A 22,946-nucleotide genomic window follows, 5' to 3' on the forward strand; every position below is an offset into this window, starting at 1 on the left:
TTCCATCTTGCATGACTGAAACTCTATATCCATTGAACAGCAACTCCCATTTTCTTCACCCCCTATCCCCTGGTAACCGTCATTGTGCTCTCTGCTTCCATGAGTTTTTCTACTCTAGATACCTCATATCAGTAGAATCATGCAGTATCTGTCCTTTTGTGACTGGCTTATTTTACTTATCATAATGCCCTCGAGGTTCACTTATGATGTAGCATATGATAGGATTTCTTTCTTTTTTAAAGCTGAATAATATTCCACTTATTATATACCATATTTTTTCTCATTCATTCATTGATGAACATTTAAGTTGTTTGTACCACTTAGCTATTGTGAATAATGTTTCAGTGAATGAGAATCTAATGCCTCCACTGATCTGACAGGAGACGGAGCTCACACAGTAACAATTGAAGCATTGTTTTCAATGTTCTCTAAGAGCCTGTTTTCCATTTTTTGGAATAAATACGCAGAAGTGGCATTGCTGGGTAGTACTGCACCATATTAGTTACTTTAGCTTTGCAGTAGATTTGAAATCAGGAAATGTGTGTCCTCCAACTCAGCTCTTCTTTTTCAAGATTGTTTTACTGTTTGGGCATTTGCAATTTTATATGAACTTGAGGGAAAGCTGTTAGAATTTTGAAAGAGATTGCAATGAATCTATAAATTGCTTTAAGTAGTATTGCTATTTTAACAAAATTTGTCTTCTAGTCCATAAACATGGGATGTATTTCCATTGAATTAGGTCATTTATAATTTGGCAATGTTCTGTAGTTTTCCATATAAAATTCTATAATTTCTTAGTTGATTTATTCCTAGGTATTTTAAAGATGCTAATGAAACAGTTTTCTTCTTCTTTTATTTATTTTATTTTATTTTTTTTTGAGATGGAGTTTCGCTCTTTTTGCCCAGACAGGAGTGCAATGGTGTGATCTCAGCTCACTGCAACCTTCACCTCCTGGGTTCAAATGATTCTCCTCTCTCCACTTCCCAAGTAGCTGGGATTACAGGCACCCACCACCATGCCCAGCTAATTTTTGTATTTTTAGTAGAGATGGGGTTTCACCATGTTGGCCAGGCTGGTCTTGAACTCCTGAACTCGTGATCCACCCGCTTTGGCCTCCCAAAGTGCTGGAATTACAGGTGTGAGCCACCGTGCCTGGCCAGTTTTCTTAACTTTCTTTTCCCATTGCTCATTGCTACTGTATAGAAACCCAACACATTTGTGTGTGGTTAATCTTGTACCCTATAACTTTGCTAGATTTATTTATTAGCTCCAGAAGGTTTTTTATGGATTCTTTGGGATTTCCTATATATGCTGTATTAGTGCACTTTTATACTGCCATGAAGAAGTATGACTGGGTAATTTATAAAGGAAAGAGGTTTAATGGACTCACAGTTCCACATGGCTGGGGAGGCCTCACAATCATGGCAGAAGGCAAAGGAGAAGCAAAGGTACATCTTACATGGTGGCAGGCAAGAGAGCTTGTTCAGGGAAGTCCCACTTATAAAACCATCAGATCTTGTGAGACTTACTCACTACCATGAGAACAGTATGAGGAAAATCATCCCCATGATTCAAAATTATCTCCTAGGCCCACCCTTGATATGTGGGGAGTTTTACAAATCAAGGTGAGATTTGGGTGGGGACACAGCCAAACCATATGTTATAGAATCATGTAATCTGTGAGTAGAGAGAGGTTTTATTGTTGTCGTTGTTGTTGTTTTTATTTTTTGAGACAGAGTCTCACTCTGTCACCCAGGCTGGAGTACAGTGGCACCACCTTGGCTCACTGCAACCTCTGCCTCCAAAGTTCAAGCAATTCTCTGCCTCAGCCTTCCGAGTAGCTGGGATTACAGGCACCCACCACCACGCCTGGCAAATTTTTGTATTTTTAGTAGAGATGGGATTTCACCATCTTGGCTAGGCTGGTCTTGAACTCCTGACCTTGTGGTCCACCCGCCTCAGCCTCCCAAAGTGGCTGCAATTTTCAATACAGTGTTAAATAGCAGTGGTGAAAGCAAGCTTCCTTGTCCTTATCTTAGAGAGAAATCTTTCAGTCTTATATCATTGAATATGATGTTAGCTGTGAGTTTTCATAAATGCCCATTATCATGTTTAGAGAATTCCCTTCTATTCCTTTCTGTATATTTTTATCATAAAAGTGTGGTGGATTTCATTAAATTTCTTTTCTGCATAATTCAGATGATTGTGTGTGTTTTTCCTTTGTTCTCTTACTAGACACGTATTATATTGACAGTTTCTTAGGTTGAATCACCCTTAACTTTCTGGGAGAAATCTCAGTTGGTTAGTGTGTAGTATAATCCTTTTTTTGAGATGAAGTCTCACTCTGTTGCTCAGGCTGGAGTGCAGTGGTGGGATCTCCACTCACTGCAACCTCCGCCTCCAGGCTCAAGCAATTCTCCTGCCTCAGCCTCCTGAGCAGCTGTACCTACAGGCACGTGCCACCACACCCGGCCAAGTGTTTTTATTTTTAGTAGAGATGGGGTTTCACCATGTTGGCCAGGCTGGTCTCAAACTCCTGACCTCAGGTGATCCTGCCGCCTCAGCCTCCCAAAATTCTGGGATTACAGGCATGAGCCACTGCACCGGGCTGTATAATCCTTTTAGTATGCTCTTGGATTCGCTTTGGTAGTGTTCTGTTAAAGACTTTTTTATCAACATATATAAGGGGTATTTGTCTATAGCAGGGGTCCCCAACCCCCGGGCCGTGGACTGTGGCCTGTTAGGAACGGGATCACACAGCAGGAGAGGAGCACCTGATGAGTGAGCCTTACCACCTGAGCTCCACCTCCTGTCAGATCAGTGGGGCAATAGATTCTTATAGGAGTGTGGACCCTATTGTGAACTGCATATGCAAGGGATCTAGGTTGTGTGCTCCTTATGGTAATCTAACTAATGCTTGATGATCTGAGGTGGAACAGTTTCATCCCACAACCATTCCCCCACCCCCACCCCTGTCCATGGAAAAATTGTCTTCCATGAAACTGTTGCCAGAAAGGTTGGAGACCACTGATCTGCAGTTTTCTTTCCTTATTATGTCTTTGTCTGGCTTTGGTATCAGGTAAATGCTGGTCTCTCAGAATGAGTTAGGAAGTGTTACCTCATCTTCTGTTTTTTGGAAAAGTTTAAGAAGGATTTTTCTTCATTCTTCTTTAATGTTTGGTAGAATTTACGAGTCAAGCCATCTGGTCTAGAGTTTTTCTTTGTCCGGAGGTGTTTTATTACTGACTCCATGTCTTTACTTGTTATAGGTCTATTCATGTTTTTTATTTCTTCATGATTCAGTCTTGGTAGGGTGTATGTTTCTGGGAATTTTTTGTATTAAGGTTATATAATTTGTGGGTGCATATATTATATTACCACAAACTGAGTGGCTGAAAACAACAGAAATTATTTCATAGTTCAGGAGCTTGGAAATCTGAAATCAGATTGTCCGAAGCCAAGAAGTCAGAACTCAGGTTGTCAAGTGGTTCTTTCCGGATGCTTGGAGGGAATCACTGTCCCATGCTTCTCTCCCGGCTTCTGGCGGGTGGCTGCCAGTAATCCTTGTTATTCCTTGCTTATCAGTGAGTGGCTCCAGTCACTGCCTCAATCTTCACATCACCTTCTTATTTGTGTCTCTGGGTGTCCTTTTCTGTCTCTTACAGGGACACTTTCACTGGATTTAGGGCTTATCCTAATGAAGTATGATCTTATCTAGATCCTTACTTTATTTACATTGGCAAAGACCCTATTTCCTAATAAAGTCTCATTTGTAGGCTCTGGATGGACATGAATTTTGTCAGGATGCTATTTAACCCACCGCAGCATATAACTGTTCATAGCATTTTTATATAATCGTCTTTATCTCTGTAAGATTGAGAGTAATATTCCTTCTTTCATTTCTGATTTTAGTTACTTTTTCTTTTCTCTCTTTGATAGTCAGCCTAGCTGAAAATTGGCCAATTTTGTTGATCTTTTCAAAGAACCAGTTGTTGGTTCCATTGACTTTCTCTGCTGTTTCTCTATTTGCTTTTTTGTTTATCTTCACTCTACTCTTTATTTCTTTTCTTCCACTAGCTTTGGGCTTAGTTTTTTCCTTTTTTTCTAGTTCCTTAAGGTATAAAGTGAGGTTATTGATTTGAAATCTTTCTTCTCTTTTAACATAGACATTTATGGCTATAAGTTTTGGCATGTTGTGTTTTCATTTTCATTCATCTAAGTATTTTCTATTTTCTCTAGTGATTTATTCCTTAACCCGTTGTTTGTATGAAAGATATGTGGCGTAATTTTCACGTCCTTGTGAACTTTTCAGTTCTCCCTCTGTTATTGATTTCTAGCTTCATTCCTTTGTGGTCAGAGAATATACTTTGTATGATTGCAATCTTTTCAAATTTAAGACTTGAAATTTAGTAATGCTTTTTCGACTGAAATTAATCAGTCTCTTTCTTGACTAAGTGCTCTTCCGGTTGCTGTATGTTTTTATTAGCTTCCAGTGTTCTGAAAAGTTGATTCTGTCATGTCATTTTTTGCTAGTTTTGCTGTTTTCTTCAGTGGCGGGACTAATTCTTGGCACTGTGTCTGCCATTTGTGTGACATCATTCATCTTCCATGCTTATCTTACAGACATCTGTTACATGCCTTCCTTCAAGAGCCCTCCCTGTCTACTCTGGCTTCTCAGTTCTAAGCTAGTTGTCCTTTTATGAGTTCCCTTTACATTGCATTTCCCCAAGATAATAATTATTTCCCTGAAATGACTGAACATGAACATATTCTGGGCATCCCAATAATGGCACTAGGTTTCTTCTTTCATCCCATTAAATGGATGAATGAAGGTTGCACAAATGAATAAAGATGAAATAAATTTAATTTACCATGAGCTTACTACAAAGCCTATTTATAGGTTACTATTAAAGAATTAAAATCAAAAATACTTAACACAAAAGATACTTTACATATAATTTAATCATTCTTTAGGATCTGGTGATATAAGATTATGAGGAAAATCAAAAGATCGTAATCACAAGAGTCATCTTAAATGACATATTATGACTCATTATGACTCTTATGAGTCATCATTTAATATGACTGTACATTAGAAACTGTGGAAGAAGGCATCAACTCTTGCCCAAAAGGACATTTAGAATTTATTCTAGCTGAATGTTTTACTTACATTAACTTATCTCTCTTTTGAGAGCAGAAGATAGATATGTTTATTTGATTATTTTGGTTATATGATTTTCATAGAAACAAGCATCTGCTAGGTGTTTGTTCATTGTGTATATATATATATATAGAGAGAGAGAGAGAGACTTATTTAATATTTTAAGAAACAGTCACATGTTATATTGGCTAGTATTAGGAATAGCTAATGTGAGCATCCATGCATGAATGCTCGTCCAGATATAGAAATCTTAAGTGTATTAGATACCTGAAATGAAATATTATTACATGGCTAAGAACGTGCTATACCTCAAATCCCATTTAGAAAACATAAGAATTACTTGCTAAAACATTTTGACATACATGGCTAGGCAGGTAGATAAGTCTCTGTCCTACCCCACAATACAGATTTATTAAGGGTTCTTTATGTATTCCTTGTGTTTCAATGTGTTACACTTTAGCCGTAAAAAAAAAAAAAAAAAAAAAAAAAAAAAAAAAATTAGTGAGTTTCCAAATGAAGAACTCGGTGATTTTTGTTATTTTATTTACTTTTTGTTTATTTTACAAGGATCATTGGTTATAAATTTTGCTATATTTTCAAGACTAGTAGACTGTAATATCAATTACAAAATAATAATGTATGTCAATCATTATACACAAACAGAAAATTAAAAAAATAACTAAATCCAAGATGTAATGAATGCTTATCAAAATCTCACTTAGTTGGCTCACAAACTTGTGTCTGTCTTTTCAGTAGTGGGAAAATTAAATTGGAACAATTGACTGTTTTCTTTTTTCCCAACTAATATTGTAAATTCTTGGCAAAAGATTATTGTTTTCAAAATAAATTTTACTGTGTATCTTTAAGGTATATATCATGATGTTTAAGATACATGGACATAGCAAAATGGTTACTGTAGTGGAACAAATTAATATACCCATCATCTTACACATTCACCCATCCCCTCTCAGAGAATAGCTATAATCTTTTTCTTTAGCAAAAGTCCTGAATACAATACACTAGTGTTAACTATAGTCTTCATTTTGTACATTAGATCTTCCAAATTGTTCATCCTACATAATTGCTACTTTTAATCCTTGACTTATATATCCCCATTTCCTGCCCCAATCCTAACCCTTGTAACCACCATTTTATTCTCTATCTCTATATAATTGACCCTTTTTCCCCAGATGCCACATATATTTGAAATCATGCAATATTTTTCTTCCTGTGTCTGGCTTTTTTCACTTAGGATAATGTCCTGTATGTCCATTCATGGTGTGGCAGATGGCAGGAACTCCTTTTTTTAAGACTCAATAATATTTTATTGTGCATATATACCAACTTCTTTATCCATTCTTCCCGTGATGCACACCTGTGTTATTTTCATATCTTGGCTATTGTTTATAAAGCTGCAATAGACATGGAAGTACAGATATCTTTACAAGGTGGTAATTTCATTTTCTTTGGGTATATATAACCAGAAAAGGGATTACTGGACTTTATACTGGTTTTTATTATTAGTTTCTTTAGGAACCTCCATATTGTTTTCTATAATGGCCACATCAATCCCTTTTCTCACCAACAATGTACAAGGGTTTCATTTTTCTCCACAACCTTGCCAACACTTGTTATCTTCTGCTTTTATCCTAACAGGTGTGAGATGGCATCTCGTAGTGCATTTCTCTGATGACTAATGATGTTGGGAAAATTTTCATGTTCCTGTTGGCCATTTTTGTGTCATATTTGGAGAAATGTCTACTTAAGTCCTTGACAAAAGATTATGAACAGCATGTAAAAGTTAGATGAGAGCTCAAATAAGTATAAAAAAGAATGTTGTCATCATCAGCTTATTCTTTGACCCAAGTTTATTTCCCAGTTTACTATGACTATCTGGAAAATTACAGCTACATTATTTAAAAAATAAACAAAAATCCACATTACCAACTAAAAAAAAAATCTCAGCTTTTTATTTCTAAAGAGGGATTGTGTTCTTTATTGTTGCTAAAAGAACACATTTTTTCAGTAATTTTTTTTCTAATTTTTTTTCTAATTTTTTTCATAAATTTACAAATAGTCCACATAAGCACTGTAAGCTTGAGGTGTTATTCTATTTTAAATTTTAAGTATGAGTTTTTAGAACTCTTTTCTTTATTTTGGTTTTGCTAAACATATAGACTTATCTAATTTTTCAGAGTCATATTTTTTTTAATGTTGGATGTTTTACACAAACCAGTTGGTGGATCATTTTGGATCATTGACATGTACTCAACTTAAATACTGGTATAAATATTATCCAGAGGAAACTCATGATAAACTTAAAAGTACATGATACACCCATGGAAAGGCTAAAATAGTGATAGTCACATACACTGTAAAAATTTGGATAAAACTGGAGGTCTCACATATTGCTGGTAGAAATGTAAAATGTTACAAACAAGCTGGAAACAGTTTAGCAATTTCTTACAAAACAAAACATACTCTTACCACCATGTGATCTAGCAAATGCACCCTTGGGCACTTCTTTCAGAGTAATGAAAATTTATATTTCTACAAAAACCTGTACATAAATCCGCATAGCAACTTTATTCCTAATAAGAAAGTAATGGAAACAACCAAGATATCCTTCAGTAGGTGAGTAGTTAAATAAATTCTGATACATCCAAATAATGGAATACTACTCAGCAATAAAAAGAGATGAACTATTAATATATGCAACAAGTTGGATGGACCTTGAGGGCATTATGCTCAGAAAAAAAAGTCAAGCTCAAAAGGTTACATATTGTATGGTTTTATTTATATAGAATTCTTGAAATGACAAAATTATAGAGTTGGAAAATAGATTAGTGGTTGCCAGGTGATGGGGACATTAGATGAGGCGAAGGTAGCAAAAGGGAGTTCTTTTATGGTGATAGAACAGTTCTGTATGTTGATTGTGGTGGTGGTGGTTCCACAAATGAATACATGAAATAAAATAGCATAGAACTGTGTATAGACACACACACACACACACACACACACACACACACAAATGAATACAGGTTCATAAACTCTAAAATCTGAATGAGGTCTACAGACTAGTTAATAGCAATGTACCAATGTCACTTTCCTCATTTTTATATTACACAACAGCTATATAAGATGTCGCTATTGAGGCAAGTTGAAGGAAGGATACACAGGAGTTTATTATTTTTAAAACTATTTTTGAGCTTATATTAATTTCAAAATGAAAAGATTTTTAAGGAGAATCTATTGTGCAATTATAAAACACTATGAAAAATAGAGATGTCTCCTCACACAATTGGCATTTAAAGCAACATTTTCAGAAGCTTACTTTTAAAAGTCTTCAGTTTGAAGTGATGATTGTTATTTTAATTCAAGCATGCAGTCGTGTAAGCTCAAAAGATGTGATTTGTGAACATGAAAGCTTCAACTCTGATCCCCTGTGCTCCATTTTCTTCTTCAACTGCCCTTTATTTGACCAGGAAGGATGTCATTTCCAGAAGTACTCAGAGACCCACATTTAACTTGAACAACATTGTTCTTTCAGATTATTAAGGCTGTTCAATTTTCTCTGTTGGTTGCTACCCCGAGTTGGAGACTCTTCTGAAATGTCAGACTGAGAAAATAGTACTGGTTCCAACACAATGAGTAAAACAAACGAAAAGCTTTGGAATGAATGCAATCAATAGCCTTTGAAAACAAAGTTAAAAAGCAACAATTGAATGCTAAGATGTATAAAATCATCTTGTTCTTTTTTAAATTTGAATATCAATGTGGCCAAGAAATGGGGAAGCACAATAGAGCATTTGATTCAATAACCACTTAGCAAATACCCAAGTCATCATTGTAATACCTTATATGATGTGCATGTTGTGCATAGCACAAGGTTATAAAATGCGTAGCAGTGAAAGTTATAAAAATGAATGAGACAGTCCTTGCCGTCCAAGAGATCTCAAATTTGTATCCCCAATATTGGCAAATGCTCTAGGTTCTAATATCAGAACACTGAGTGAGAAGCACAGCATCATATAATACCAATGGTAAGAAAACCAAAACCCAACAAAGTCAAACGTAGAAATACCTTAGTTAGCCCAAGTGAAAATTGGGTGGTCTTTGGAGAAAAGCATCAGTCAGGAGAGAAATTGCAAGGCTGTAGAAAATAAAATCCTGTGGTAAAGATTTGCAAGTTAGTAACCATGCCCAGTCAGCTTGCAAGATAGCAACCATGCCAATAAGGAAAATGTGTAAGAATTTTAAATTTCACATTAATATTGTCTGAGGAATGCAAAATTATTTTTCCTGGTTTTTTTTTTGGGAATGGCTTGGGACACATGTGATAAAGAAAAATTTTGAAACAGTGCTGCTCAGTTATGGGTAAAACTTGGCAATATCTCCCATCCAAGTACTAACCAGGCCCAACCCTCCTTAGCTTCCAAGATCAGGTGAGATTGGGTGCATTCAGCATGGTATGGCCTTGGACAAATTTGGCTCTGTCTACAAAATAGCCTGTCTGGAGATTACATAATGGCTTTAATATATCCTTAAAAGTCAACAGACTCCTCACCTTTATACCCATTTATTGTTTGTTTTGTTGTTGGAAAATGAGTTTTAGAATTAATTGATAGGAAACCATTCTATGAATACCTTTATAAAGAAAGGCCAATTATATTTTACTTCATTTATTTGACTTAGAGTATTTTACTCACTGACTTTCTATTGTTGATCATGTTGATTCTATTTTATTCAAGCCAGTATTGAATTATCGCAAAAAGTAAAAATGAAAAAGATATTACTCTGGGATAAAAAAATTAAGGGATATTACTTTGGCATGAAAAATAAGGTAGGTTAATGGATGGGTAGAAGGATGGACAGATGTGTGAAAAAGCAAATGTAGAAAAATGTAAATTGTACAATCTAGGAAATGTGGCTGTGAACTATAGAAGTATTTCACCTATTCTGCATGTTTGAAAACTTTCATAAAATTTTGGAAAGAAAATGCAAAAAACTCAAAAGGACAACTAGAAATTTTAGTGCCTAAATAGACAGCTTCATTTCCTAAAATAATTTTTTGGTGATTTTGTCAACATACTGGGTAAAATTAAGAAAATGTTACAGAAACCAAAGGCTTGCATTAAAAATCTCAAAATTGATTCTAGGTAAGGGATAGAATCATAGAGAAATAGCTGTAGTAATTGAAAGTATCCATTTATGTGGAAATATTTCTTGTTGTTCCATCAATATACTGGTGTTAATGTTTCTTCAGTATCTGAATGTTCTTGTTACCTGTTCTTGTTACCTGTGAAGTCCACCACTCTCCAAGAGGGCCAAATGATACAAATTAGATTTTTTCCCTCAGGTCTAGAATGCAAGTTACAGCAATGTACAGTTACTTGACTAAAACATCAAAGTGATATGGAACCAACCAAATGAATATGGCAACAATTTTTACATCTAGTCATGAATAAGAGTAGTTTTCTGTATTTGCTTTCTAATTTTGGTCTCCACTATCTTGTATGAGTTCATTCTCACACACTACTATAAAGGACTGCCCGAGAGTATAATTTTTTAAAGGAAAGAAGTTTAACTGACGCACAGTGCAGCATGGCTGGGGAGGTCTCAAGAAATTATAATCATGGCAGAAGGGGAAGCAAACACATCCTTTTTCACATGGTGGCAGCAAGGAGAAGTGCCAAGCAACAGGGGAGAAACCTCCTATAAAACCATCAGATCTGGTGAGAACTCACTCACTGTCACAAGAATAGCAGGATGAGCGTAACTGCCCCCATGATTCACCTCCCATGATGTGGGGATTACGGAAACTACAATTCAAGATGAGATTTGGGTGGGGACCGTATCCTGTCTTAAATATTCCTTCCTCTTGAAGTCAAATTAGAATTTTTAATGAGTCTTTAAAAAGCCCTTATTGGTTTAGAATTGATTAGTCAAGGAGCCCTGATTTTCTGATCCAGGACAAATAGCATTTCATTGTCAGTGGATACGTAGCTCCTCTGAATTACTGCAAGGATTTCTTCTCACATTTAACACTGGTCCTTAAAATTTTCCATGAGTTTTCCAGAAGTGCAAAAGCTGCCGATGCCCGAAGATGGTATCTTGGCAGTTCCGTTGCTTCTAAGCAGGATTGGATCTCAGAGATCTCAGACAAGTTGATATTGTTCTTTGAAGAAACATTATGTGCAAAGGAAATCTATCTGCCAACCTCCTTTAGAAACAGGGTGAAATAACCAGTTGGAAAATTTTCTAAAGGTGTCACATTAAACTTTAATAATACCTACATTTTTATGGGGCTTTTAACTTTGCAAATTGCTTTCACGTGCATTATCTCATTCCATGTTCTATGGCAATGAAAGAGTGTCTAGGCTTTAGGGCTGAATTACAAAGACATCGATATGAAAGTGTTGACAGGGACATGCAAAAAAGTTATTACTATGCCAAGCAGAAGAATTCAATAGGAATTGGATGGATTCAAGATCAGTAATTACAAAGGGTTACGATTCTGCTGTACTGCTCATGGTTTATCACTGCTATTTAGTCTTTTTTTAAAAGGAGAAAATGCCTTCCTTTTTTCCTCCTCTTTATCTTTCTTATTTTTGGTTTTCTTTTTCTTTGCAATAAATCTGCAGGTCAGCCCAACCCCAGGGTGCATCCGTGCCCTCATGAAGATGCTGTACTGCCCCTACTGTCGGGGGCTTCCCACTGTGAGGCCCTGCAACAACTACTGTCTCAATGTCATGAAGGGCTGCTTGGCAAATCAGGCTGACCTCGACACAGAGTGGAATCTGTTTATAGGTAAGAAGTGTTTAAATGTATCCGAGAACAGAGGCGGGACAACAGCAAGTGTTTATGGGGCTTGATGGGTGGGTCAGGAGTTATAAGAAACCAGACACGGTGGTTCACATCTGTAATCCCAGCACTTTGGGAGGCCAGTGCAGATGGATTGCTTGAGCCCAGGAGTTTGAGGCCAGCCTTGGCAACGTAGTGAGACTCCCATCTTTACAAAAAATGAAAAATAAGCTGGGCATGGTAGCACACACCTATGGTCCCAGCTGCTTAGGAGACTGAGGTGAGGGGATTGTTTGAGCTTCGAAGGTCGAGGCTACAGTGAGCTGTGATTGCGCCACTGCACTCCAGCCTGCGTGACAAGAGTGGGACCCTGTCTCAAAAAAAAAAAGTTATGATGACTTTTAGAGACTAGGATGATTTTTAAAACCATGTTTAGCAAATTATAAACATTATTTTACATTTTCCTTATGTTTTTACTGTATATTATATGGGACGGTCCTGTTAAAGTTTGTGCAACCCAGCTATATTGAGCTAACTGTTCTCTCTGATGAAAACAAAAGCAATCTTGTTGAAGTTCCATGCACTCCCGTGAGAAAGGATGCTTTAGAAAAGAATCTTGTAAAAAAAAGTCCACCGTACTATTTCTTTTTTATATTACCTCGACATAGCCACACATATTAGTAAACAACTCTTTCCTTGAACTCCTAGAATGAAAATAGATCAATATGTTGGCTAAAATATGCAAATTTTCTATCTCATTCTGTGGAAAAGAAGGCTTTAAGCACACAAGCATAAAACAGTCTTCTAGTCTCTAGAAGGCAGGAGGCAGGGAGGTGGGGAGAATGGAGGGAAGGTCTCTGAATCAAGGCTCTGTTCTTGGGTTGCAGAAATCATTCAAGGGGTTGCATGGCCCAAATTGCATGTTCCCAAATTGCCATCCAAGGATAAAAGGACAAATTTTATAGGCAAGCTTCTCCCAGAAAAATACACAGGCCTTGAAAGAGTAAATGTGTTTTCTCCCCCTCTGTCAAATAGCCTTCAAATAAAAGTGCTTTCAGTTGCATTTACTGCAATTACACAGTGACAAGCAGAGTGGTGAAAATAGCAGTGGCATTTGTCAGCCTCTGAGGGCCTTCGTCATTTATGCAAACCTCTAAACGAGCGTGCACGAATAAAGTGTTCTGACAACTAAGATTTGCGTAGGATAGAAAAAAGATGTTAGAATTCAGAGAAACTGAAGCTCACTGTATGAAGATGTGCTTAGGTTAACAGGCCTCAGCTCTGATAATGAAAGCCATTGGCTAATTCACCATTTTGCTTAGGAAGGCCAGAGGAAATGGTTTTGAGAAAAAAAAAAAAAAAAAGATTTTACAGTGGACAGATTCAAATGGAAATCATCTAACAAAACCTTAGAATTATTTCAGAAAGAATAAATTGAAGTGCTGTTACCTCTCCCCACAGTGGGAGGACAAAATCTGTTTGTATGATCATGAGTTACTTTATTTGAATAATTAACAAATTTTTAAAAGTTAATCATTAAGGTATCCTTCTGACACAAAATGACGTGATTCTTTATTAAAATTTTGTTCTTTGCTAAAATTGTGGAGGGGGTATGAATTTTTAAAAATAAACTTGATCTTAGAAGATTTAGATTTTTTAGCAAAGACAGAATACCCAACTAATGCTGATAAAAAGGTACACTCATCAAGAAATCTAAAAAGATCTGCTTATTTTAAAGTCAGATTAAACCTCATAGCATCACTTGGAGTCATATAGTCACCCATATTTTTGGTTGAAATGCCCTAATTCCTAGTACAGTTCAGTTGGCTTCAGTCAGCCTGCAAGTTATTGAAGAAGATGGGCATGTGGATTTTGTTACTTAGAGCAGGACATGATTAAGAATGAAAATATAGGCTTTTTAACTTGTAAGAGCAACAGTGACTTCTTAATTGGCTTTTTGTCCTCAGTGCTTACTGGCTGTTTTAACGGAAAACAAATCCTTAGGCTTTCGATCAACTGAGTTTCCTAGATACCGATTTGATGTGAAATTGAATGTCTAGAAAATCACTGGATTCAAAAACTAAAATTTGAACCCACTATGTGTTGCTGCATGTACTTTAATGAAAAGCAAGCTTGATGGTTCGTCCTATATGAACGTATTTCATATCCTTTCTTCCCGTCTCTCTCTCTCTCTCTTTTTTTTTTTTTTTTTTTTTTTTTTTTTTTGAGATGGAGTCTTGCTCTGTCACCCAGGCTGGAGTGCAATGGCACGATCTCGGCTCACTGCAAGCTCCGCCTCCCGGGTTCATGCCATTCTCCTGTCTCAGCCTCAGCCTCCCGCGGAGCTGGGACTACAGGCGCCCGCCACCACGCCCGGCTAATTTTTTTGTATTTTTAGTAGAGACGGGGTTTCACCGTGTTAGCCAGGATGGTCTCGATCTCCTGACCTCGTGATCCGCCTGCCTCGGCCTCCCAAAGTGCTGGGATTGCAGGTGTGAGCCATCGTGCCCGTCCCCTCTGTCTCTCTTTTTTTTTTTTTATTAGTCCTAGATGTCTTTGAGAAAATTCTTCCAGTTTTCCTTCTTTGGATTCTGCTGTGGTATTGAGAATTGACCACCAACATAGACTTATGGAGAAAAATGTGTTCTTGCTAATACTTGTCTGGGTGTGAAGTGTTAGTTCACAAATTTATGGCATGAATTAGTCAAATGTGCCAACTCCATTTTCCACACAGATATATCTCAGATGACAGTGTTACAGTGTTCATAAATGCAGCAGCAAAGATCAGTGAGCAAATCGGTAATCCAACAAAAATTATATATAATAGCCCCCTCTCTGGGTAGCACCTGCAGCCCATCACTTTGGGCTTCTGGCATCTCTTCATCAAAACCTTCACTCCTGTTGCTGTCAGTTGCATGTACCTTCCCTGCCAGCTACACAAATGTCCCAGTTTATACATTTTATAGATGTTTTTCTTTAATTATAATGTGCCTATCTAGAATGTTAACAGTGGTAAGCAATCGACTGTCAATAAAAACAAGAGTCAAATTGGGGGCACATCCTCCCAGTCTTTACAATGCCACAAATTAATTGAAAGTGATTAGTGACTGTTTAGAGTTCAGTCGGTGTCTGGATCATGTCAAAAGAAAGTTAAGTGTTTTAAGCATTCCAGTAAAAACCTCTGTGGTATTCCAACCACTACTGAAGTTCTGTAGTTGGGGTGTGTGTGTGTGTGTGTGTGTGTGTGTGTGTTCTTCGAAAAAATCAGGAGTCAATCTAGGATGCATTTTCATAGTCCTCCTCTAGGAAGTTTAACTCAGTTCCCTGCACAGAGGAATTGCTCAAAAGATTCTTATCAAGTAACTGTTATAAGAAAAAGGAACTCCATTTTTACATGAAGAACTTTCTTTGAAAACTTCCTTACAACATTGAAAAAATGCAACTAGACCTATTTTAGAGTACTTAAAAATTCTCATCAGCCTCAGGCCCACCCCTTTACTTGCTTTGTAGTAAGTAGTGTATAGGGTTCCCCAGGATAAAGCACAACCCAGATTCCCCTTGCTGCATCCAAATGAATGGTGTATTACATAGCACCCCTGAGCTAGGCAGGACCAGAAGAAACAGGAGAGTGGCTTTTAGCCTATTCTCACTATTAGAAACTATCCAGCGCGGTAGGAGAAAACCCTGTTTTAAGGCATTAACAGTCTCTACTCAGGCACTTATCCCAGGTGTTGCTGTATTTTCATACACAACTTAGCCTAGCTTTTGCATGCTGCCCAAATGCAAAATGGTTTTCTTGAAAAATGTTTATGTTAAATTAAAATCTCCTAGAGGGAGAAAGAGTTTGTGGGCAGAACTCGCTTCAGTAATATCCTGTGGTTATTTTGAGTGTTTGGCATTGTTATTAACGCTCCATAGATAAGAATTGTTCTATTTCACAAGAGGACAACTAGCTCATGAACACAAAAGTCAAGGCTGAATTACATTTATATAGCTACAGTAAATCTTACATCTACTTTAAAATTGAGGATGTGTGGGACAGCCTCCTGCAAACATCTGGTACCTTCTAAGATTTTATAGACTGTGAGAACCAGAGAGAGATTTCTAAAAGATGTTGCCAATGAGGAGAGGCAAAGGTTGGCGAGACAAAGGCAGGGATTCTGTATTATTGCATACTACTTTTTATCCCTAAGTGTTAGAGAATGCTTCTAACAGCAAGTATAAAAGTGAGACCTGAGTGTCTTTGTCCCAATTATGCAACCTAATATTTAGGCTACCCCAGTTAGCAAAGACCCTAATAATCCAACTCACTATATTGGGTAAGCTAGGCATATACATTTTTTGCCCTTAGGGAATTTAACATAGTTAAAATAATTATAACGAACTATGACAAAGTGTTAGGATAACAGAAGCATGGGATGCTAAGCCTTTACTCGGCTGGGGGACTTACCTTAGTCTCGGGGGTTCAGAGAAGCCCTACTTTGTTAAGTGTAGAATAAAATAGCAAATAAGGTTGTATTGAATTGGTATTGTCAAACATAATTGAAGTTAAATAGCCACAGCATATATAATTGTTACACCAAAGCCCTCAGACAGTTTCAGTTTCCCGTGTCACTCTCAATAGGTCTAGCATGATTTGTCAGTGGTTCTTAAATGCTTGTTTGTTTTATTTTTGACATTTTCTATGATCAAGTCTCACCTCCCCACAACTACTGACTTGAACCGATGAGATTTGTGTTATTTTTTATCAGAAAAAAAAGTTGAGTTATCTTGATTTAGATGCCCTCCAAAGGACGTTGTGGGGGAAGCCAGCAAAGCAGCTAGTATTTTTAAACTTAAGCCTTGGGCACTCATAGACCAGATACACCAGTGATATCAAACTTTCTGGGCTTCTTCTTTTCAAACTTGCCAATTATTAAGTTGCCAGGCAGCCCAAAGACTGAAAACTGTCATAAGAGTATCAAACATGAAACCCAAGGTGGGCACTGCATCTGTGGCAGGCCGAGAGACCCTGCAGTGGGCACTATTCACTGATTCTCTCGCATATTCAATACTCCAACACATGTTTACTAAGTGCCTACTGTGGACTTTGTTTTGGTTTAGGCATGGGAATGAAATAGAGAACAGATAAGGCCCCTGTTTGCTGAGAACAGTACCCAGTATATGTTCTTTGACTCGAATAATGGACCCAACTGTACAGAGAAATGGAAGGGAACATTCTAAGAGGCTGTTCTATTTTACTTTGTAAGTCTATTCTTTTAATGGAAGTATGACTAATTCAGTAATTTAAAAATCACATATCCCTGTTGTTAATGGACTCATGAGTGCAGGGATGGCAGAAACAAATCAGATAATGTACCTGATTCTTTCACTGTGACAGCTGCTATCAAGTTGTAAATTAGAGCCAGCCACAAGGAAGCTGTGTTAGGTCAGTCCAATGACTAGTGTCATGTAATAAATGGCTACTTGGTGCATAAATGACTTTCTTGGAACCTACAAGGGTTGTCAGTTCTCATGGTAATTTGTGCATTCGTAACTTTGTGTTTGGGAAAATGTTGCCAGGTAAGCCTTATTTGATATTAGAAAATAAACATTTATTGTTTCTACTGAGGAAACTCAGATTTTCTTTTATAAAATGTACAGGACTGTGTTATGTTGAATTTCAGGAGATAAAATAGGCAGAAGGAACGATTTCAAGCATTTGTGTAAGATACTGTTCTTTCAAAGACCTTCTCAGGCATAAAAGTCCATAATATAAATCTGACAAGAAACTCTTTTAGTCACAAATAATTCCATAGTAAATATGATATGACACTGGCTGATATTCCTGAAATACCATGTTACAAAAACTTCTAGAATCTAAACATAGAAAATGATTTCCTTTAAACCAAAGAAAAAGAAAAACCCAAGAGCTGTATATAGCAGCAAACTTTCAAGCCTTCTTCATCTCTACTTTATGTAATACAAGAGCCTATTTAATAATACAGTCCAGAAATGCAACCCTGAAACTGAGGAACAAAAGCCAAAGCAATTATTTTAAAATCTGTTCTGTTAGCTAGAGGACTCGCATTTGCCCTTGCACATTCCTGAAAGCACCAGGAAAGACATTTTTTTAAAAAAACTAAGAACACTGTTTTCTGTCAGGTGAAATCTAATACCATCCAACCCTCTGTCTTTCTTTTACAGTTATTGACTCAATATTTCTCATTTCTTGTGGGCATTTATCATATGTTGTGTTCTCATGTAATGCTGGCAGGATGCTTAAGCAGTACTAACTACTTGCTGAAAGAAAAGAAAGAAGAAAGAAAGAAAGAAAGAAAGAAAGAAAGAAAGAAAGAAAGAAAGAAAGAAAGAAAGAAAGAAAGGGAAAGAAAGAAAGAAAACAGTTGGCTGGCACCCAACAGCCTGTCGCTGGCTACATTTGCTCTCAATTACCTAAGTTTAGAAAACAGTTTACTCTGAACTTTGCATATGTGAAAGTGTTTTTATGTGATACAATAGGGTTAATGCCTTAAGGTTTGTGGCATAATGTGTGGGTATTCAGCAGATATAGAGACAGGCATTTCTTAACCTCTGAACACTTACTAATGTTGATCTTGAGGCAACAACTCAAGGGATTCACAGAAGCACAATTTCTATTTTGAATTAAGCAATTTTCCCATGGATCAAAGGAGGCAACATACATCAGACCTAAAATTGCTGGATATCACAGGCAAGTCGTCATTCTGGGGGATGTGTGTGTGGGTGTGTGTATTTCCTTTATGCCCAATTCCAACTTTTGTTCATCCATTTATTTCTAGTTCCTGTATACTCAACTTCTATGCAATTAATAATTGTAATTGTTCCATTTCTTATTTACTGATTACTGTAAATGATATTGTGTAATCGAGATTTTCAAGATGAGATTTATGGTACAAAATAATATGGCACAAAGCAATGGTCTGAAATGAGGCATACCTGTTATGCAACTAAAATTCAATAGGAAGCAAAATATTTCATGTATAATAGGAAGTTTACTAAATATAGATATAAATATATATTAAAATATATATAATAAATAGGAAGTTTACTAAAGTACGTCTTACGCCTTATCAAGCTTTTTAATTTAGTTGACTAAGAGAAACCAGAGCACATTAAAACTATTCAAGGTAGTTAGAGAATTTGCCTTTGAATTTGGAATTTTGCATTTTGATTTTAGTTTACTCTTCAATGTATTTTCTATAGGTAGTTTATTTATATATAAAACGTACTTGTTTTTAGTAATTGACATTTGACTTTAATAACATGTTACAATTTTCACTGTCATGTTTTCAAGTTCAAGCTGTGACACAGGTGCCTGACTTTTGTCATGCCAAAAGAAAATATTTGATGATTCTTTACAGTGGAATTAAATCTATTCCAAAAGGCCCAGAAACCCAGGCAAAAATCTTAACACTCCGCACATTAGCCCAATGACATTCTTAGCTATTCCAATTTTAGGAGATAAAAGGAACATGTGATAGAAGAAATTATTGCGATGTAGAACTAGAAAATGAGGAACATAGAGCTAAGTAACTGGATAGTTAAAGAAAACATCAAACAACATAGCTATTCACAAATAGCAAAGTTGTAACAAGTCCCACGGCCAGCATAACCAGAGTTCTTCATGTGGTGACCAGTATAATAGAATAAAGGAAGGCGGTTTACCTCCTGAGGCATTTAGATGACTTTAAAAGTCTCAAGATTAGCAGCTAAAGTGAAAAGCCTTATTTTAACCCAAATAATAAATTAACACATCTTTGTGCAATGTGGCAACATTTTATTAAAATATTTTAATTATAGAAGTGTTAAATGATGGCACTTAGACTTCTTTTCCGACAAACATAGTATTTACTTTGAATATGTGTGTGTGGATGTGGATATTTCAATTGCTGTAAAACATCCTTTAATTCATAGTTATCTCAAAAGTAGAACTGTTAATCATGTCTTTATATTTGAGTCATTTTTGAAATGAGTTTTCTTTTTCCTCAGGGTTGTTTCTTAACAATTATAAAAGAGACTGCTGTAATCTCTTCGTCTGGCTGTCTTTGTGACTTGTTTATTGTGCACAACTCTCTAAGGAACCAGGGGTGGAAACCAGGTTAGAAGAGACGGCCTCAGTGACTTATTTTAGTGGTTAAATAGATCTTTTCCTTTTGTTACTCTAAAGAGGGAGTGGGTATAAGTATTAATGGAAGTAATTTAAGCTTTTGGGAACCTTCATGGTATATGAAAACTTGTGGTTGTAACTCATTTAAAAATATTGTGTCCATAGATACTTGGTCAGATAGCCAGGAGAGAATTTAAATTAAAATAGAGCATGAAATATGCCTTGTCCTTCAAATAACAGCTTATATATAAATCCCATATGAAAAAGATATGTCCTCGATTTTTTTCTTTGCATAGATTTAAATAATTTGCTACGTTGAGAATTTCCTTTATTATAACCTCTGAAGAAGTGAAAATTAGAAAGAGAAATGAAAAGTAAGTAGTTGAATATATGGCATTACTCCAAGCAGTAATATATCTGTATGTATCACATTTTTATTCTTTAAGAGGCAGGAATCTTCTAGAAAGATAACACTGATAATTAGAAGCCAAATAAGGCTGTCAATATTCACCACTAAAATCTCAATGCTAGGGAAATTAGCTGATTTGAAAAAAGGCCTAATAATTCTCCTGGGTGAAATGAATAAATCAGCAGATATGAGAAAGTTTTGGAAGTAACAATGGCTATCCATTTGGTCACCAGAGCTGATACAGTTTTCAGACTGAATGAATCCCTGCAGTGACCCTCTCCTACCTCAGTGCTACATTTATCTTTCAGATTGTTTCACACCAGCTTCAAGAGATTAGTTATCTCATCGGAAGCAAAATCTCTCTTTTCTACCTGAGTTCATTGACTTCGAGAGGAAGGTATTCTCAAAATCCACCACAATCGTTCAACTAAACAGCTCTTTGTAGCCCTTGGTATTATCACTGGTACATGTGTATCCTGCTTCTTTAAATTCAGTGCCTTTAGTTATTGTTAGATCAGTTTGGTCGTCAAAGTAGTTGAGTGGTCCAAACTCTTCTGAGTTGAACATACATAGAAATGTATTCCATAGTCCAAAGCCTACAGGTGTGACCCAACCAAACAAGAGAACTAAAATCATCAATAGTCCTAAGAGGACTTCAGGAATAATTTTGCAATTATTACAGAGCACTTGGAGGATGAGGATCAGGCATAGGAGCTTACTTATAAAAGGCCTCTGCACTAAATGAAACACATATGTCCATTCATTAGCCAGCCTTGCAGTATTTTTCAAGTAAATCCCTGTGGCTGAATTTAAAATGTTCGGCAAGTTCTTGGTGACCCAGTTTAACATGTGCCTAATACCACACTTTATTAATTAAAGATCCAGATATGCACTTCCCGAGTTTGTCCCGGAGAAAATGTTTAAATGTGTCTTGCTACTCACTTGCAACCATAATATCTAAATTATAAAATTAAGCGAGAGTTATAAGAAATTCTATTCTTCTATTTCTATGGTTCTAGATCTCATTAGAAGAACATTATATAAATAAAAAAATACCTAATAGTATTTATTGAGCACTTACTTTATACCAGACAATATTGTGATTACCTTAAGCTTTTAATCCTAAAACAACCTTATTAAGTAGTTAATATTATGATCTCCATTTTACAGATGGGAAAACTGAAAACAGAGAATTTCAGTGACCTGTTCAAGGTCATACAACTTGTAAGTTGCAGTTCCAGGTTTTGGCTTCAGTACCTGGGTTATTAACCACTGTACCAATTAACTCCTACCAAGCATTTAGGAAGTAACTGTTAATCTGTGACTACAAGGATTGATAAGCTATATTGGGAGAAATTGAGAATCTGATATTGCCAGCCCTGTCTAATAGAATTTTCTGTGATGATGGAAATGTTCTATCTCTGTGCTACCAGCATAGCAGCCACTAGCCACATGTGGTGGTTGAATGCTTGACATATGTCTAGTAAGACTGATCAACTCAATTTTTCATTTTATTTAATTTTAATTAATGTAAATGTAGTTGCATGTGGCTGTTGAGCACTTACAATGTGGCTAGTGTGCCTTAGAAACTAAATTTTTTATTTACTTATTTTTTCCAGTTTTATTGAGGTAGAAATAAATGACAAATAAAATTTGTATATATTTAAGGCGTACAATGTGATGAGTTGATATACATATACATTGTGAAGTAATTACCACAATCAAGCTATTTTAATTAAATTTAAATCACTATATGTAGCTACTGGCTACTCTATTGGACAGGCAGGCTTAGACCATTAAAACATCTATAATTTGCTTCACACGGCTCAACCTCTGAATATGTTTCATTTTCCTAAAAAAATTTCACTGGATGGTTTCTTTTTGCTTATATCTAAACTAGGTACATACATGGTAAACACACCAAAAATAAAAACCACATAACCTGGACCTTTGAGATCTGAGAAATTATCATTTTCCAAAGAGATGAGATGTGTGCTTTCAAAGTGGGCTCTGGTTAAATGGAGAAGACATAGGTAAGAGCACCAGTCCTTGAGTCACTGCATGAGTTTGAATCCTGACTCCACCATTTATAATCTGTGTGACTTAGGGAACATAATTTAACCTGCATAAATTTCAGTTTTCTCATCCACCAACTGGAGATAATAGTACCTACCTCTTAGCATTGTGAGGATGAAACTAGATAATTTATGTAAATTACCAAGGGATAAGGCGCATTCACAGAGCACTGAGGGCAGAAGCAATGTGGGCTCCTGTGCAGGTGAATAACCTGTGAAGGTATGAACAGAAAGTAGAAAGGAGGAAGCAAGAGAGTAAGCAAGCAGGTAGGAAAACAGCAAGACACCAGAAACACGTAAGCCAAACATATAACAAGGGCAAGCTGGAAACCAGTGGAGAATTATCAACTAATTGTTAATCAGTCAGA

General features: G+C 36.3%; 1 protein-coding gene across 1 annotated transcript in view; it reads left to right on the forward strand.

The window, feature by feature from the left end:
• Positions 1-22,946, forward strand: part of GPC6 (glypican 6) — a 1,175,399-nt gene that overhangs the window by 792,420 nt on the left and 360,033 nt on the right. Inside the window, exon 4 of the mRNA XM_030813553.1 lies at positions 11,807-11,972. Within this exon, the coding sequence (XP_030669413.1) occupies positions 11,807-11,972 (166 nt within the window). The remainder of the gene's footprint in view (positions 1-11,806; positions 11,973-22,946) is intronic.

This window comes from Nomascus leucogenys, chromosome 5 (assembly GCF_006542625.1).
Source record: "Nomascus leucogenys isolate Asia chromosome 5, Asia_NLE_v1, whole genome shotgun sequence".
In the NCBI taxonomy this organism is placed as follows: Eukaryota; Metazoa; Chordata; class Mammalia; order Primates; family Hylobatidae; genus Nomascus; species Nomascus leucogenys.